This window comes from Clinocottus analis, unplaced genomic scaffold, assembly GCF_023055335.1.
Source record: "Clinocottus analis isolate CAN_PGR_092001 unplaced genomic scaffold, fCliAna1.0.p SCAF_18, whole genome shotgun sequence".
In the NCBI taxonomy this organism is placed as follows: Eukaryota; Metazoa; Chordata; class Actinopteri; order Perciformes; family Cottidae; genus Clinocottus; species Clinocottus analis.
Window position 1 is genome coordinate 7,535,001 of NW_027175909.1, and position 18,912 is coordinate 7,553,912.

General features: G+C 42.0%; 1 protein-coding gene across 2 annotated transcripts in view; it reads left to right on the forward strand.

The window, feature by feature from the left end:
• Window positions 1-17,751, forward strand: part of zfhx4 (zinc finger homeobox 4) — an 84,225-nt gene extending 66,474 nt beyond the window's left edge. For both annotated transcript variants that reach the window (XM_068581432.1, XM_068581431.1), the window contains exons 8-12: window positions 5,506-5,639; window positions 6,818-7,018; window positions 7,225-7,345; window positions 7,534-12,909; window positions 13,407-17,751. In XM_068581432.1, the coding sequence (XP_068437533.1) occupies window positions 5,506-5,639; window positions 6,818-7,018; window positions 7,225-7,345; window positions 7,534-12,909; window positions 13,407-14,959 (7,385 nt within the window). In that variant the 3' untranslated portion in view covers window positions 14,960-17,751. The remainder of the gene's footprint in view (window positions 1-5,505; window positions 5,640-6,817; window positions 7,019-7,224; window positions 7,346-7,533; window positions 12,910-13,406) is intronic.
• The last annotated feature ends 1,161 nt before the right edge of the window (window positions 17,752-18,912 follow it).

An 18,912-nucleotide genomic window follows, 5' to 3' on the forward strand; every position in this document is an offset into this window, starting at 1 on the left:
GGCTTGGTGTTTTTGTTATTTTGGGCGCGGTAGGGAGCACATAATGCCTCCGCTGCAAGGCTGCGGTCGGGATAGCCCTGGCTTTGTTAGATTTGATTTACCCAAATAAGAATTCATATGGTCTTTTTATGTATGAGATGGAAATCCATGGCTGGGGATGAATATTGCATGGGGTCTCACTCTCTTTTTTTCTGTCATTGCATGGGGTTCTCTCTTTCTCATTCTTTCTCCCTCTTCTCCCTTACCCTACTCACTTCCTCACCCAACTCACACACACACCTTCCAACTTCCACCCTCTATCCATCTCAAACTCCCCACCTCCTTCCTAGCACGCCATACCTAGCTCCGTAATGTGCGGCTCAATGAGGCAGAAGGAGAGCTGAGTGAGGCTGGGGCCTATTAGTTTAGCTAGTCATCTATCTTTCAGCTCTATCTCTCTGACAGGCCTGTCTGACGGACTGGCGGGGAACCACCATCCATGCATTTACCGCCGCATATTACCGCCAGCGTCATTTAACACCACCGCACACATGCAAAAAAGTGCCCAGGTCCCTCCTACTTTAATGCGTGCTTACGTATGTGTGTGTCCCCAAGTGTAGTTTATCAGATGTCAGGAATCTATTTAATAAAGCAGAACTCTATGCCTTTTTTTTTGCTGAATAATTTGTTCTAGGAATCGCCTTGGGGTCAACTGCAAGTTTGGTTTGGAAGCCAGATGTAATATAACTAGTGGGTTTGGGGTGTTTTATTTTGCATTTGGATTAAAGGAGGTTTAAGAAAGTCAACTGCCAGAAAATGCAAAAGAGAGCCTGGTGTGTCAGCGTGTTGTTATGCTGGGGTTATCATCAGAGACAGGGCCTTGTTTTTCTCTTTTTCCAGATTAAAGTAGTAAGATTTAGCATCTCCATCCTCAGCTCCAAATCTCTGGCGAGCTGGAAATGTTCAGATCTGTGCACGTGTGTGTGTGTGTGTGTTCATATGGAGATCTCCAGGGAAGGGATTACAGTGTGACCAAGTGAGCAGTGTGTTTGCGCACTTCATCTCCAAGACCAAGATCCTTTAAACAAAGAGGGGCAGATACAGAGAGGGGAAGAGATAGACAGAGATATAGGGGGGAGGGGCAAGGAAAGACAGAAAGTGCTTTTTTTCCCCTTGCTTCATTTACATTGTCTTTTATAATCCCATGTCACTTTAGATTAATTGTAATCCATGTTACATTTTCCATGCAAATGCCCCGATGTGGATTACTTCCAGATAGCTTTGTGCTGTGCGTGTAGATTGTGCATGTCGCCACCATGGCTCAGGGGCCCACTTCTTATAAATAACCAACTAAACAAAGGCCCCAGCATGGAAATGAGCCTGTCAGGCAGCCTTAGGAAATTACAGATCTCTACCTGCCTCAAATTAGCAACGAAATTACTCATTGCTCATACAGTCAAATATTATGTATTAATTTCGTGTACAATTTTGAATTGTGCAGATAAGAGGGGAGATAGAATGGAATTGCATGCAAACAAGATCAGATGTAAAATATTCCATATCAGCTTGTTCAAATCCCGCATATTTTTGGTCTTTTTTTCTTATTTGCATGCATCTTGCAAATTTGCCCAGTTTGAGATGAGAGCTGTGCTCGTTTTCTGTCTCTCTAAAATGAGATTAAAATATATTAAAGATATTAGCATGTTTAATTACAAGCCTGCAGCAACTCTTTTGTGCATGTACGGTTTGTGTGTTTTCTGTGTAATGACAGCTTGTTGAACGTCTCAGAAGATTTGTCAAATGTGACGAGGCCATGCTCATATTTATCTGTCATTAGAACACAAGCTGGAGATGGAAAAGAAAGGAGGGCTAGTCATTAAAAAAAATCACAAACTACAAGACAGCTGCTGTTTAACAGCCTTTCTCTCCCTCTATCTATGTGACTATGTCTCTCCCTCTCTACGTCTCACTCTTTCCCATTCTCTCTCTCTACCTCCCTCCGGCTAGATCTGGGCCTGCTGAGTGCTTCAGTGGGAGTCTGGGGTTCAGAGTGTGTTGCTGTAATGTTATCAGGTGACCGGGGGTCAGCCTAATGCGTAACCTCAGAGCAGTAGGCCAGTAAATCATGCTGGCCGGCCCTCCCTGGCCTGTTCTGGCCAACTCTCCCTCCTAGATTTACTACTCCGTAACCTTAGCCAGTCTGCCAGGGCTCAGGACAGCTAAATTGAATACTAAATTCAAGCTGCCGCCACCCAGCCTGCTCCTTCTTAATTGACAACCTCCCCTCCCACACACACACACACTCTTTGTGCTGTTTTTATTTTTTAGAAACGAAATGTCAGGAGTGGAATGTAATTGTTTTGCAGCTTGTAAAAGAAAAAAAGAGAAGAAAAAAAATTGCAATAGGTATGGTCTGATTGCTTTGAAAGCCTGCTCCAAAATGTAGTTTATTTCATATAAAGTCATAGTTGGAGAGATATCAGGCATCAGTGATATGCTTGTTTGTGTGAAAATCTAATTTGCTTGGTTCAGTTTGCACAAAATGTCTCACCCCTTCCGACACAAAAGGGGAGATTCTAAAATTGATCCATGTGAAAAGCATTTGCTATGATGGTACTGCCGGTAGTCCTGCCTTTTTTAGGAACAATTTGGGACAGAAATATCCTGAGGTATTTAGCGCTATGGGCTTCTCTGTCCCTCGCTATCATTTTTCTTCTTCTTTCCTCTGTTTCTCTGCATCTATCTGGCTCTCCCTCCATTGCTCAGTACTTCTCTCCATTTCAGCGCACTCTTGCATGTATATAAGTGTGTGTACACGCGGTTCCCTAAACACCATTGACAGTTGCAAATAAAGATGGGTGGTGAGTGTGCTGCTCTCTCCCCCTGCAATGCAAAAGGGGTTGAGTGTCATAAATCACCTTTTGATTTATCTAATCAAGCAAGGTCCTGCTGCATGCAGACATTTGTCATTGGTGGAGGTGGAGGGGATGTCAGGTTTATTCTGCCCCTCCGCTTCACTGGGCTGCAGCTGGTGGAGCCCACCTAAAGATGAAGGGATGGAGGGAAGGCGGGAAGGGAGAGGAAAGAACAGGGAGGAGGAAAAAGGACACAGTCATTAAGTGTGGGGTGCGGACTTGGAGACAAAGGAAAAGGAGAGAAGAGTCTCCTGCTCCTGTCTTGTCCTCAATCCTGCTCTCTCCCATTATTACTCTGTAAATGTTTTAGCACTGCTGAGGGCTAAAATATGAAGCTGCAAAAACTATAGGCAGAGGGATATTTTCATTTTCCCAATAATTTATAGATAGTGTTTGGATTGTGGTGGCTGTTATGTGGTCTGTTATTATCTGTGTTACAGGTGATTACATCCTTGGAGTGTCCTCCAAGGATGTAATCACCTGCAACACAAATAATTTACCAACAACTTACCAATTTCAATGCAAAAACTGTCTTATTCGCACGAGCAGGGCTTGCCATTTAAGCTCATGTAAAGTGGCCATCGAGAGAGCTGCTCTCTCAACATTCAAGGTTAACCAACAGTTTTTCTCCATGCAAGAGTCACAACGTTGAAGACAAATCTAAACTAAAAGGACAGATGTTCATGTTGCACACACAAAGACACACACACTCTCTCTCTCTCCCTCTACACAAACATACACATTTACATTCAATATGACAGTAATCAATGGTGACCTGTAGGCTCTTTCCTTCGCCGCATTGTAAACGTGTTTGCAGCCCCTTGTCTGACAATCGCCTCATCTCCTTTTTCAGGGATGTAATTTAGTTGCAAATTGACTGGAAGAAGGAGGCAAAAATTGAGAGTTGAAATTAGAAATGGTCATAATAAACATGGGAGGTGGGGCGGAAGCTTTTGAACGGTCAGGTGATATAAAGAGCTCTTCCAGGTTGGACCAATCTGACCAATGGAGTTTCAGAGGCCTGTCAGGAAACACATTATACACACACATACATGCACGCAGACACGAACACAAGCCCTGCAGGGACCATCACAAGCAGTGGAAGACAAGATTACCTCGCTATTCTGAGCTGCAGAGCAATTCTCGGATGTTCTTGGAAATTCACATTGTGCCCTTGTGTTTTTTTCTCTTCTCTCTCTCTCTCTCTCTCTCTCTCTCTCTCTCTCTCTCTCTCTCTCTCTTTCACCCTTTCTTCCTCCCTCCCTCTCTTGTCACTTTCCTTGACAGGCCAATATTTCAGGCTTCAGATATAGGGGATTACAAATAAAATAAGTGGAACGCCTACTTAATGCAACAGAATTAAGATGCATGAACGGACCGGAGGAATTGATATGCGCCCAATACAAACACGAGCCACAGAATAATATGAAATACAAAATGTTTTTTTTCAACCCCCTCTCCATGTATCAGTGCTTTGATTTCCCTTTTTTTTCCATTTGTGCATCTAGCGTGAAGCGTTGATTCGCAAGAGTGAGGCTCACATATTGCCTTGAGTGACCAGACGAGGGAGGGGATGGAGGAGAGGGGGGGGGGGGTGATGGCTTAGAGAGAGAGAGAGAGAGGGAGGGAGAGAGTAAGGGAGGGGGGTGGGGGCGGGGGGGTTGCTGTTGCTGTGTCTTTGTGTTGTGCCGAGTGGGTAAATTGCACTGGCAGAGTATAGCAGGGCCTGCATGGCTTGTATCTCAGGATGAGGCTAATGAAAGATTTATCAGTGGCTGCAGCATTTACTAAATACAACCAGAGGCTGATCTCTCCACATTGAGCCCTGCTGTTAGCGTCACACACGCTTACACGCACACATACAAATAGACACACACAAGTAGCGCCGCTACTGTACCACCAGCCGTGACCAAGCCCCCGAAATTTAGCATCTTGTACAGACAGAGAAGTTGTCGAGGCAGCTGGGGAAATGTATATGAACTAATGAAGTGTATAATATTACCATAACATTTAATGTATGTCGTGCTGTGATAATGAGCCTGCCCGAGTTCTCTCCATTTCACGTGTCCTCAGGGCAGAAACATGTCAGTGTATATGAATGTGAATAATTCAGTCCATGATTGTATCCATGCTTATGTTGTCTTGGTGTCAAATATTTTTTTTAATCATCACCTATGTCTGAATGAATATTCATTTGGTAGATATCTTATCCTATTCAGCATGGTTAATATGGTTTATTTTATAGGCGTTTGACCATTTTGCAATCTGACCCAGCCACAAAATATCATTTCAATGTATTCAAATGTGTCTGTTTTATATTATTTTAGTAATGTATTATCATAGTATATTACTTGATATGTTGCAGTACTTGTGATGAATGGGATACTATACACAAATAAAACATAGCTGTTACTATTTTGCAACTCCTAAGTTAAAAATGTAATTCTCCTCTAGAGCTCCTTTCTTAAAAGCTCCATTTGAAAAATAAATCAATGTTTATCCAAAAATAAGTTTATAATCGTGCAGCTTTGATGTATTTTCAGATTGGTATTGTCATTTTTAGTGTTTTGTATGCTGACTCCCCTTTCTCTCTCTCTATCTCCTTCACCAGGAGTGAATGCCACATCCAAAGAGGGTGCCGGACAGAATTCGTTGGCTAAACATTCCCTTATGCCAGATCGACAAATTGAAAGTCCGCCCAAAAGGCCAAAATCTGCTGAGGGGAAGACCTCTGCCAGTGAGCAGGTAAAGATGTGAAAAGAATATGAAAAGGAAACTGCAAATTGTACTATGATATCAACACTTTTGAAAAAATTACTAGTAATGTTCCCAGCAATTCAAGTAGGACCGACTATGGGCCTTAACTGTTTTCACCTTTCCAAAACGAAAATACATTTGAAGGTTATTTTGCTTTGTGTGTCTCTATTTAGATTAAATATATAACAATTCATATTCCAAATAAATTGTTACATTGGAGCTACAGAAAGCTGATTGTTAATGAGGCTGGTTCTCCTTCACAAGCACTAATGAAATATAACCTTTGCTGTCACTGTGAAATTAGCTAATGGGAAGATACTCATGAACTGGAAGAAGCAGAAATGCTAAGCTAAGCATTTAGCAATGTTGGCGCCAGCTTTCTATCAAAGGGTTAAACACAGCCCTCCATTCCCTCCCTGACAGAGCTTTTTAGCATCAAGCACAGTAGGCAAGTCTTTGTGTTCTTAAGTGGACTACCTGCACTAGCCTTAGCCCCCCCTTTTGCATCTCTTTAAATTATATGTGTTTTTAAATTAGATTATGAAGTATTAGCTTGTCTGGTTCTGGGCCCTGCAAGGAGGGAGGACTTAGTCATTTCAGAAATGGATTCTATTAAGACAGGTGGTGGGGAGGCTGCTATGTTCAGAGTACTCCCTGTAATGAGGGCAAGGCGTAGCTTGGGAGAGTACACACCTTTGTCATCTGTAATACTGATTAGAAATTCTGGCCAATCATGGTTTGGGCTAATAAAATTGCACGAGTTGAGAGACTTAAGTGAATTAAATGAAACATGGCTGATCTACAATTTTTTGTTACGGTGGGAATGAAGGTTGGTTGGAAGAGGTAAATGTGTTGGGATGAGGTTAATGGGCAGTGAAGAACAAGAAAAAGCCCTTTAAGAATAAAATAGTGCAGGAGACATGTGTCTTGTGTGTCTTGATTGTTGTTTGTTTTTTAGTTAAGTTTAAGTTATGACTAGTGTATTTATGAGGCACACAGTGGACAGCCAGCTATGCGAATGGCTCTTGTGTATAAATATGTTACCCAATAATGAGCACATCTTGTACAAAAAGTAAATCCTGCTATCCGATTCATTTTTACATTGTACAGAATGTTCATTTTCTCCACTCCCAATCAGTTACTTATTATACCATCTTGTTTTTTAGGTTCAGCAGTGTCCATATTGCAACTACAGCAGTAAAGATGCCAACCGTATGCAACTCCATGTGATGTCCCAGCATTCCATGCAGCCAGTGATTCGCTGCCCATTGTGCCAGGATGTCCTGAGCAACAAGATTCACCTGCAGCTGCATCTCACCCACCTTCACAGTGTGGCTCCTGACTGCGTGGAAAAGCTGATCATGACTGTAAGTAGAAGTAATGATTACAAAGATGTGTGTGTGTGTGTGTGTGTGTGGGGGGGGGGGGGGGGAGGTATGTGTGAGAGCACAAATACCTTTTTGATAATGGTTTAAAAAGGGGAATAGTATTCTCAAGACACATAAAAATGTATGAGAGTAATCATTATTTGCAAATGTATGTATTAATTAAGACTTTTCTTTGGTCTTGATAGGTTGTTGGACCTGACACGTCAACATCAAATAATATAATGCATCCCCAAACTGGACAAGACAAAGGTCTATCTTTAATGGATTCCTCTACCTCTCTTACTGATGGGTCAGGAAAATCTCAAGGTGAGCAGAATTTGGTTCTTAAATTATTTTTTTCTGTCAATTTTTTTGTGTACATGATAATGCAATTTAACTTTCATATACAAATGTATGCATTTATAATTATAAGGTTTAGTTTTTTGTCACACCAAAAAGTATGATAAGTAGAAGATGCAGTGTATTGTACTTCAAATTGCATTTTTTATTTTTAGGAAATATCTCAAAGGATGAGCTAACCAGTCAAGACAAGAATGAATTGGACCTGCAGAGGGAGGAACTCAAGCCCCCAAAGGAGGCTGCAGAGGCCCAAGGCTGGAAGAGAGCCAGTGGATTAGGACATGATAGCAAGTCTCCTGATACCCTTCAGGACCATCTCAGTGAGCTCCAAAGGCTCCAGCAGCAACAACAACAGCTCTCAGTATCTGATCGTCATGTCTACAAATATCGTTGCAACCATTGCAGCCTGGCCTTCAAGACCATGCAGAAGCTTCAGATACATTCCCAGTACCATGCCATCAGAGCAGCCACTATGTGCAGCCTTTGCCAGCGCAGCTTCAGGACATTCCTGGCCCTCAGGAAGCATTTGGAAAATGGACACCCTGAACTTAGTGAAGCTGAGGTGCAGCAACTCATAGGAAATCTGCCACTAAATGGCGATATCACTGAGAGTGAAGCCAGGGCCTTGGAGGAAGCTCAGGCCTTTGAACATGACTTAGACAAAGATGACGAAATGGACCAGGATGAGAAGCCCAGTCCTACCGGAAGTGACAGTAGCTCTCTGCTAGATGACATGGGAACAGAACCAAAACGAACCCTACCTTTCAGAAAAGGGCCCAACTTTACAATGGAGAAATTTTTGGATCCTTCTCGGCCTTACAAGTGCACAGTATGTAAGGAGTCCTTCACTCAGAAGAACATCCTACTAGTCCACTATAATTCCGTCTCCCACCTGCATAAGTTGAAGAAGGTTCTTCAAGAGGCGTCAAGCCCAGTTCCGCAAGAGACAAGCAACAGCATTGATAACAAACCATTTAAATGCAATATTTGCAATGTTGCTTATAGCCAAAGCTCAACACTTGAAATTCATATGAGGTCAGTGCTACACCAGACCAAAGCCAGAACAGCCAAAACTGAAATGAGCAGCAGCAGTATCACAAGCACCAGTGGTCCAGTGCCTGCAAAAAGCCCAGCCCCAAGCACACAAGGGAACAGCAGCAACTCAGACACTGCAAGAAGTGGAACACCTTCTGCTAACAAAGAAAACATTGTGGAACCCAAAGAAGCTAACAGCAGCAACAACACAAAACCAACAACAACCACTGACCTTGTTTCAGCACAAGCAAGCAGCCACCAGTCAGCACAGTCCTCAGCCCAACTGCAACTGCAGCTTCAACATGAACTCCAGCAACAGGCTGCCTTCTTCCAGCCTCAGTTTCTTAATCCAGCTTTCTTCCCCCATTTCGGAATGACACCAGAAGCACTGATGCAATTTCAACAGCCACAGTTCCTTTTCCCCTTCTACATCCCAGGAGCTGAGTTCAATCTTAGTCCAGAACTTGCGCTGCACTCAGCAGCAGCTTTTGGAATGCCCGGCCTCACTGGATCTTTCCTAGAGGACTTGAAGCAGCAGATGCAACAGCAACACCAGTTGCAGCAGGCTCAGGCCCAGCAACAGGCTCAGCAGCAACAACAGCAGCAGCAAGCCTCTCAGACACAGTATCAAATGCAGCAACAGAAACATCAGCAATTGCAGAACCACAAATCTAAAATGGAGTCCAGCAATGTGTCTGAAATTCAGATGACAAGAGAGGCAGAGGACCAACTAGAAAAACAGGAAAACAGAGCAAAGATTGAAAATGCAGGTGATGCATTTAATGATGGAGGAAAAGACAACAAAGACCCGAGGAAATCAAAGTTCTCAGAGCCATTGATTCCTCCTCCACGTATTGTGTCAGGAGCAAGGGGCAATGCAGCCAAAGCACTACTGGAGAACTTTGGATTTGAACTGGTCATTCAATACAATGAAAACAGACAAAAAAACCAAAGGAAAAACAAAGATGGACTTGAACAAGTGGAAATGAACACTGATAAGCTTGAGTGTGGAATGTGTGGTAAACTCTTTTCCAATATGCTTATCCTAAAAAGCCACCAGGAACATGTGCATAGTCACTTTTTCCCATATGTGGAGCTGGAAAAGTTTGCCCAACAGTACAGAGAGGCCTATGACAAACTCTATCCAATGAACCCTTCTTCACCCGAGACTCCACCACCACCACCACAACAACCTCCTCCTCCTCCACCTCCGACGCCATCTCCAGTGACAGCTACGCAGCCTCCTTCTACATCAATGACCAAACCCCAAACTTCAGTACCCTCACCAGTTTCTGTCCCTAATATGACCCCACACCAACCGTCTCACCAGACACCACCACCTCAGACACCACCACCCCCTACACCACCTACTGCCCCTGCTGCACCTCTTCAAGTTCAGCTCCCTGTTCCCTTGGATATGCCCATGTTTCCACCTCTAATGATGCAGTCTGTCCAGCACCCGGGCCTGTCCCATCAGCTTACCCTCCAGATGCCTACCATGGACTCTCTTTCCACAGACCTTACACAGCTCTGCCAGCAACAATTGGGTCTTGATCCAAACTTTCTCCGCCAATCCCAGTTTAAGCGACCACGCACTCGTATCACAGATGACCAGCTTAAGATCCTCCGTGCCAACTTTGATATCAATAATTCCCCAAATGAAGAGCAAATTCTGGAGATGTCAGAGAAGTCTTGCTTGCCCCAAAAGGTCATAAAGCACTGGTTTCGTAACACTCTCTTCAAAGAAAGACAGCGGAGTAAAGACTCTCCCTACAATTTTAATATTCCTCCAATTACTACATTGGAAGATATTCGAATTGAGCCCCAGCTCAATTCACATGAATACTACAGAACTGACGCAACCTTCAACAAGCGGTCTTCCAGGACCAGATTCACTGACTACCAGTTGAGGGTACTTCAAGATTTCTTTGACACCAATGCCTATCCAAAGGATGATGAGATTGAGCAACTTTCCACTGTGCTCAATCTACCTTCCCGGGTAATTGTGGTGTGGTTCCAGAATGCCCGGCAGAAAGCTCGTAAGAGCTATGAAAACCAGGCTGATTCTAAAGATAATGAGAAAAAAGAGCTGACCAATGAACGATACATCAGAACAGCCAACATGCAGTACCAGTGTAAAAAGTGCAACATTGTGTTCCCGCGCATTTTTGACCTCATCACTCACCAGAAAAAATTGTGTTATAAGGATGAAGATGAGGAAGGTAGTGAGGAAACCTATGAAGAATACATAGATTGTGGTGAGCAAGCTCCGGTTAGGATTACCCAAGTACCTTTTGAGCAACCCAAACAGTCCCATAGAACTGCCAGCAGTTCTGGCTCAAGCTCCCCTGTGATGGCTTCTCCTCGTGCCAGCGTGGGGAAGACTTCGCCCAAACCCGATATTTCCCCTGAAACTGAACCTAAACAAACTGAAACTGCATCATCGCCTGTGATAAAGGCACTACCAGAACCAAGACCATCAAAGGCTTGCACACCTCAGCCACCCCCTCAGAAAGCTCCTCAGCCACAAATATCAAGACCCCATTCCCAGCCACAGGCTGCTGCAGTGCCCTCAAGTCCACTCTCCATGGCCCTTTCCTCACTCACAAACAGTCTCCCTCACCAGATGCTTCAGTACCAGTGTGACCAGTGCAAGATTGCCTTCCCCTCTGTCGAGCTATGGCAAGAGCATCAGCACATGCATTTCTTGGCTGCCCAAAACCAATTCCTTCACTCTCAGTTCCTCGAAAGACCCATTGACATGCCCTATATGATATTTGACCCAAATAACCCCCTAATGGCGAGCCAGCTGTTATCTGGAGGCCTCTCCCAAATGCCCTCTCAGGGTAGCTCTGGTTTAACTTCTGCTGCAGGCTCTGGAGCAATGAAGAGAAAACTGGATGACAAGGATGAAAGTGCTAACGATAAAGATGGTGGAAACAGTAGTGAAGAGCAGCATAGAGATAAACGTTTGAGAACCACCATCACACCAGAACAACTGGAGATTCTCTATGACAAATACCTACTTGACTCTAACCCGACAAGGAAGATGTTGGATCACATTGCACGAGAGGTTGGCTTGAAAAAGAGAGTCGTGCAAGTTTGGTTCCAGAACACTCGCGCAAGAGAGAGAAAAGGGCAGTTTAGGGCTTTAGGGCCCTCTCAGTCCCACAAAAAATGTCCCTTTTGCAGAGCACTGTTTAAGGCTAAATCTGCTCTAGATAGCCACATACGATCTAGACACTGGCATGACGCTAAGCAGGCAGGCTTTAGCTTGCCACCAAGCCCAATGATGAATCAAGACAATGAAAGAGGTGAAAGCCCAAATAAGTATAATTTCTTTGACTACCCACAGCTGCCTACCAAGACTGAGCCAAATGAGTATGAGCTGCCTACTGCATCCTCAACTCCAGTCAAACCATCTGAGGTACAAGTAAAAAACTTATTTAGCCCTTCATCCTTAAAAGCTGAAAACTGTGATGAAACTGAAGGGCAAAATGCTAATTCAGCTGAAGTATCATCTTATGATTGCAGTAGGATGGATTTTGATGAAACATCTTCTATTAATACAGCTATTAGTGATGCTACAACTGGAGATGAGGGTAATAACAATGAGGTTGAGAGCCTCACAGCCAATGGAGGGGACAAGCTGAGTGACAAGAGTGGCCTAGCACCAAATTCTGATGGTGGCAATGAAAGGTTTCAATACAGCATGGTGAGCCCTGCCCTCAGCTTCTCTGGAAAAGACTATGACTCTTACTTTAGCTCGAGAGATGATGACATGGATGACTTCTATGACATGAGTGAAACATCAAGCCTAGCTGATCCAAGTTCTCCGAGTCCCTTTGGGGCAGGTAACCCCTTCAACAAGTCCGGGAAAGGCAGCAATTCCGGGGATAGGCCAGGCCACAAACGATTCAGGACCCAGATGAGTAACCTGCAACTTAAAGTTCTCAAAGCCTGTTTTAGTGACTACCGCACTCCTACAATGCAAGAGTGTGAGATGCTGGGCAATGAGATTGGACTCCCCAAGCGTGTTGTTCAGGTGTGGTTCCAGAATGCCCGTGCTAAAGAAAAGAAATTCAAGATTAATATTGGAAAGCCATTCATGATAAGTCACAGCTCACCAGATGGGCCCAGACCTCAGTGTACTTTGTGTGGTATAAAGTACACTGTCCGGATGTCCGTCCGAGACCACATCTTTTCCAAACAGCACATCGCCAAAGTGCAAGAAACCCTGGTAAATCAGGTAGATAGAGAAAAGGACTACCTAGCACCAACTACTGTCCGTCAACTGATGGCGCAGCAAGAGCTGGACCGAATGAAGAAAGCTGGTGAGGGACTCAGCCTGCAACAGACTGTAGTGGACAACAATAATGCACTTCATGGCCTCAGTCTACCCTCAGGCTACCCAGGGTTGTCTGGCCTTCCGCCAGTGTTGCTTCCTGGGGTCAATGGTCCATCATCACTTCCTGTTTTCCCACCCAACACACCTGGTGAGTTAGTATGACGAACACTTTTTAAAAAAAGAAGTTAAAACACTAGAAGCTTTATGAACTGAGCTTTATCATGCACTATTTTATTCTACTATTCTACTGTCTATTCTGTATCACAGTGGTGTTGGTCAAAAAGTCTTATTTTTAAAAACTATTTTAAAATAAAAAAATGTGGGAGTTAGTGCATGCATTATGTCATCATCAGAGTTGAACTGCTAATTGATAATTCAGAGATTTTTTACAACAAATGTATCTATATCATGGCTTTTGTTTGTGTTGTTTGTTTTCCCCCTTATTGTAGGTTTGGTATATTTATATTATAATATATATTGGCAGATTTAAATGATCATAAAGCGCATGTGACAGTTTTGATCCATAACAAAATCTTAACAAGAGCGATAAAATAAAAAGCATCTTTAGCTTGTAATACAAACAAATTTCAATAGTGATTTGGGGTTGAATATTTAAATCCATATTTATATACCACTGTATTTCAGCTTTAGCGTCTCCCGGTGCTGGCATGCTTGGGTTCCCTACACCAGCCACCCCCTCTCCTGCCATGTCTCTCAGCACTACCCCAACCAAGACTCTTCTGCAGACTCCTCCTCCTCCTCCTCCACCTCCTCTTCCTCCTCCTGTTCCCTCCACACCTTTGGCAGCAGTAAATCATACAGAGCAGCAAGGTAAAGACTCAGAGAGAGACAGCAGCAAGAAACCAGGAGACAAGCCACAGCAGATGAAGATGAAGGACAGAGAGAACGTGAGCGGCTCACGCGCTGAGACCCCCAGCATGGCCAAGAAAAAGGAGAAACCAGCTGCAGGGAAACCAGGAAGTGAGACTCAACTAGACGCCACACAGCTTCAGGCACTTCAGAATGCGCTTGCCTCAAGTGATCCCAGCTCTTTCTTTGGGGGGCAGTTCTTGCCCTACTTTCTCCCTGGATTTCCCAACTGCTTCTCTCCCCAGCTTCCTAGAGGGGTCCAAACAGGAGGCTACTTCCCACCAGTGTGTGGAATGGAGAACCTGTTTCCATATGGCCCAGCAGCAGTCCCACAAGCTGCCATGGCCGCTGGTCTCTCCCAGACTGCCATCCTGCAACAGTACCAGCAGTACCAGCAGTCCCTCCAGGATTCCCTGCAGAAGCAACAACAACAGCAGCAGAAACAACTTGAGCAACAGCAGAAACAACAACAGAAGCAGCAACAGAAACCAACCCCTGTGAAGACACCCCAGAGCATACAGAGCACCACCAAACCAAAAGAAGCTATAAACGCAAAGGATAACACCAACAAAGGCTCTTCAAAAGAAAGCACAAAAGAAGAACCGAAAACAGATACCAAAAGTTCCATGGATTTTCCAGACGCTTTTATTGTACCGTCCGTCAAGCATGAGTTTATATGCAGGAAGTGCCAGATGATTTTTGCTGACGAAGATTCTGTGGTGCGTCATCAGAAGTCCTTCTGTTACTTGGGACATCCTTTTTCTGACCCGCAAGAGACAGTGCTTCGAAAGGCAGTGAGCAACTACACTTGTGTTGCCTGCAATGTGGTTGTTAACGGGAATGAAGCACTTGGCCAACACCTTCAGTCGAGCTTGCACAAAGAGAAAACAATCAAACAAGCAATGAGAAATGCCAAAGAGCATACTAGATTATTACCTCACTCTGTCTGCTCCCCTACTCCTAACACCACATCTACCTCGCAGTCTGCAGCTTCTTCTAATAACACCTTTCCTCATCTCTCTCACTTGTCCATGAAGTCCTGGCCAAATGTCCTGTTCCAGGCCGCCACAGCCCGGAAAGCTGCTTCCTCCTCCCCGTCTGCCTCTCCTCCTCCCCCCCTCTCCTCACCTTCAACGGTTACCTCAACTTCCTGCAGCACCTCAGGGGTTCCAACCTCACTACCCATCGAGAGTTGTTCAGATGAGTCTGACAATGAGCTAAGCCAGAAGCTGGATGACTTAGATAACGCGTTGGAAGTCAAGGCTAAGTCGGCCTCTGGCCTAGACGCGAGCTTCAGTAGTATCAGAATGGATATGTTCAGTGTGTAGGAGTGACAAAAGGATCCCTTGCTTAAAGAAAAAATAAGACTTTTTAAACTGCAGTTCCAAAGTTTCTCTTAACCCAAAAAAATTACAGTACCAAATGATTGACTCAGGATTGTTTTTCCCATATTGATATGCTGGCAAGATATTGATTGATTTTTGTTATGGACAGAACTGTTGCAGATGCTTGACTGAGCTTATATTGTATACAAAAACATGGAGTAGGAAAAAAAATCCCACAGGCTCCCTTGGGGGGGCTTGTTTCAAGCCAAAAACTCTCACGATAGCAAATTGCACCTCAGCTGGATTGTTTTCCAAATGCTAGCATGTACTGTATGGGATGACGATCCAGAACCCTCAAAGAGAATCTCTCTTAGTTTAGATAGGTGTAATTCAGTAGCTTTAAATTCTCAGGTCAGAACATAACATTTCTCATTTGTTAAAGCAGCAACAAGCCTGGGTACACTTGGCTTATAACCAAAACATGTCAAGCTTTATCGGACGCATTTCCTTGATGTGTATAGAGTACCAAGAGACAATATTACTGTTACAGTGGACGATGTGCATATCCTTTTAGTTTTGCCCTACAAAGACAGTATGGTTTTGCCACTGAGGGGATTTAGAATGGTGAAGTAAATGTGTATGATGCCCCTGTGTTTGCCAGTTTGTATTACAACAAGCTGTATCTATTTCCCGCCCCCTTTTTTCTTGTAGTATATACTAATCTGTGCCAACTCTTACCTTCTCACTTTTACCTCTGCTCACACCCTTTTCTGAAGAGGTAATAACTCTAGTTTTGATAGACTCTCTCGGATTATGTGAATATAACATTTTTCATTTGTGAATTGCTGTACTGTTACGGTACTTGCTTGTGTCTGGACTATAGTGCACTTATTTTGTTTTTATTTGTCTTTTTATTATTTGAGTAGGCCATTTGTTAATTTAATAGATTTTTTTTCTGTTTGTATGTATGTTTGTGTTTTAATTATTATTTGTGTCTATTGCAGCAGCATATTGGTCCATATTTGTTACAGGATTGATGCCTAACAATCTAGAGACCTATTTAACAATTGGTGCATCCATGAAAGCAGTACTGTATACTTGAAACTGTTAAGGTACAAGTTGGTCACAATGTTAAAAAAAAAAAGGTATGATCATTTGCTATAGGTTTGCAAATATGCTGCTTTAAATGGGGGACAACAGCATTTTTGTTGTATATTAAAAACATGTTCATGTACTTGTAGGACTTAAAACAGTGTTATACCTATACACAGCCATTTAGTGCATAGGTTGACGTCCTCCCAACAATTCTCTGGGCACTTCTGATGATCTACAGTTAAAGTCAACATTTTCATTTTTCCACATTTAGTGATATCAACATTGCAAAGTATTACCTTACAAAGTTTTGCTGCTACTGTGTAATGTTATTTTGCTTGCCATCAATTCTCTCAACTTTCTACCAGATGAAATACTGGTCCATTAATTGCTTTGCTTTGCTATTTTTATTTTATATTATTTTCTTATTTTGCTGTGGAACTAAGAATGTGAAAGCTGTCAAAGGGTGTTCAATTTTTTACGAATCACTTTCTAGTTTGGTAATTGAAACCAATGTGATTCATTCCAAAGTAACAGAAGGCTATTTGTATGAAAGATAAAGGCTTGTGAACAAAGAAAGCTAAGCTGTTGTACATATTCGTAGTTGGCTGTGCATGGTACAAATTTATTAATATGAAGAAATGCAAAAATGTATTGCTTTTGGTATTTCCTATTCTGAGATGAGCAAGTAGCATGTAATGCAACTGTTTGACAGGTTAAATCAAATCATGCTTAGTTATTGTTTCAAACAATGAAATCAAGTAACATTTCCTCTTCTGTTTTATTATTGTAAAGGTGTTTTTTTTTCAAAGTTTTAAAGCAAACTCAGTTTTTCATTTTCTGCGTGAGCTTTTTAATTGTCATTATTTGGATTTTTAGTATTTTAACATTTACTTTAATCCTGAAGACACTTTTCGATTGTGTTTCACAAGAGACATCCTGGCCTCCCAAGGTGCAATTCTGCCATTGTACAAACATGAGCGACTGTCCTGATTCCAAAGGCTTTCACAACTCTGGCTTTTTGCCTTTCCCCACTCTTTGGCTCAGCATTATAAGACTGAACTGTCAGCTAGCATCATGTGCTAAGATGTTAGCATGAGACAGGACGCTTTCCACACCAAGGACTGGTAAAAGCTAACAAACCAACAAAAAGGATGGTCCAACAAACAATATAACTGTACATAGATATTGCAACTGCACAGCAGCCAAAAAGAAAAAAAAAGAACTTTAAAAAAAAAAAAAAAAAATGGATGGATTGTGTCATGTTTATGGGGACAGCCTTCAAAAGGTTGAAATTGGAATTGTTCTTCTGGATGTCAAAGGGATTTTCATGGCGCAATCATATCCTACACAATATGTACTCTTCAACATCTGGGTTACATAGGAAATGCACCCTGAGGTTTTAATAAGAAGAAGCCCCTATGGCTAAAACTTTAAATAAACTAAACCAAAAATGTTATTGATGTTTTATATATAGAGAGTAGTCGCATTAGTTTTTGTTACTGTACTGTTTGAGGTCTCAACTGTACCGTATCACGGTAATAACATGGTTTTGAAACCTTTTTTTTATTTTGTCACAGACCTGTTGTCATAGTTGAAATGACGTTTATTGTAGATGGTATTTGAACAACTTCTGGAAATAGTTCATCAAGTATGTTTGTTGCTCATTGTTGTGATACATTAAAAACTGTATCTGCAAACCAGTTTGGTCTCATCAAATATTCTTTATTTCATTTTCACTCTTACATGTTTTTATTATGATAATTGATTGGCAATTGATTGGTAATTTGACAGTAGTTTAGCAAACACATGTGTTATACTAGTACAATGTAAATGTTTTTTTTATTTCAATTTAAGTTTCCATATTACACTTAACATTTTTGGCGCATCTTTTCCCAAAATGTTTACGATGTCGTACTATTAACCAAATATGTGTTGTATCAACATCCCTCTAATAATTGTCTTTTCAGTCACTGATAGACGAAAATTCCAAATCATATAATGGGTATTTCCTATCATTATGCTATTTGTGTTAATCTGACTAAGCAGATGCAAGGGATTATTTTTGGAAGTGTCTGCTAATCTGGATCTGATCAGGTGCAACTCCAGAATCCTTCCATTAAAAGGGAAATGTCCACAATAATAAATCACGACCACGGATAAACAGACGTGCAGCCACAACAGAGAGCAAATAACATCTGTTTTTAATTTTTTTTATCTTAGATTGGTGATCCTGTATGTGTATATATATATATATATATATATATATATATATATATATATATATATATATATATATATATATATATATATATATGTGTGTGTGTATATATATATATACATATATTTATATATATATATATATATAAATATATATATATATATATGTGTGTGTATATATATATATACATATATTTATATATATATATATATATATATATATATATATATATATATATATATATATATATATATATATATATATAGATGGATGATGGATAGATATAAAGTGTGCTTTTTGCTGCACACCATATACTGCTTTTAAAATTCTATTAAGAAGCAAAATGCACGTCAGCATGAGACATTAGGGTGACATTTTACATTTGAGGTCAACAGATGCTGTCACATTAAAAATTGCACCTGAGGAAAACCTCAACACAATACATCACACCCTGCCAGCGAGACGTGTCCGCCACCAGTGTCATGGTCACGGAGAAAGCCGACATTCACAAGTCGTTAAATCCACCTAATGAAATTTCACAAGGGCAGCAAAAATGAAGGGGAAGATGAGGATCTTTTCACTCTGGCAGAATCGGTTGTGGCCTTTATTGTTTCGCTTTACACACTTCAGTGTGCAGTGAAAC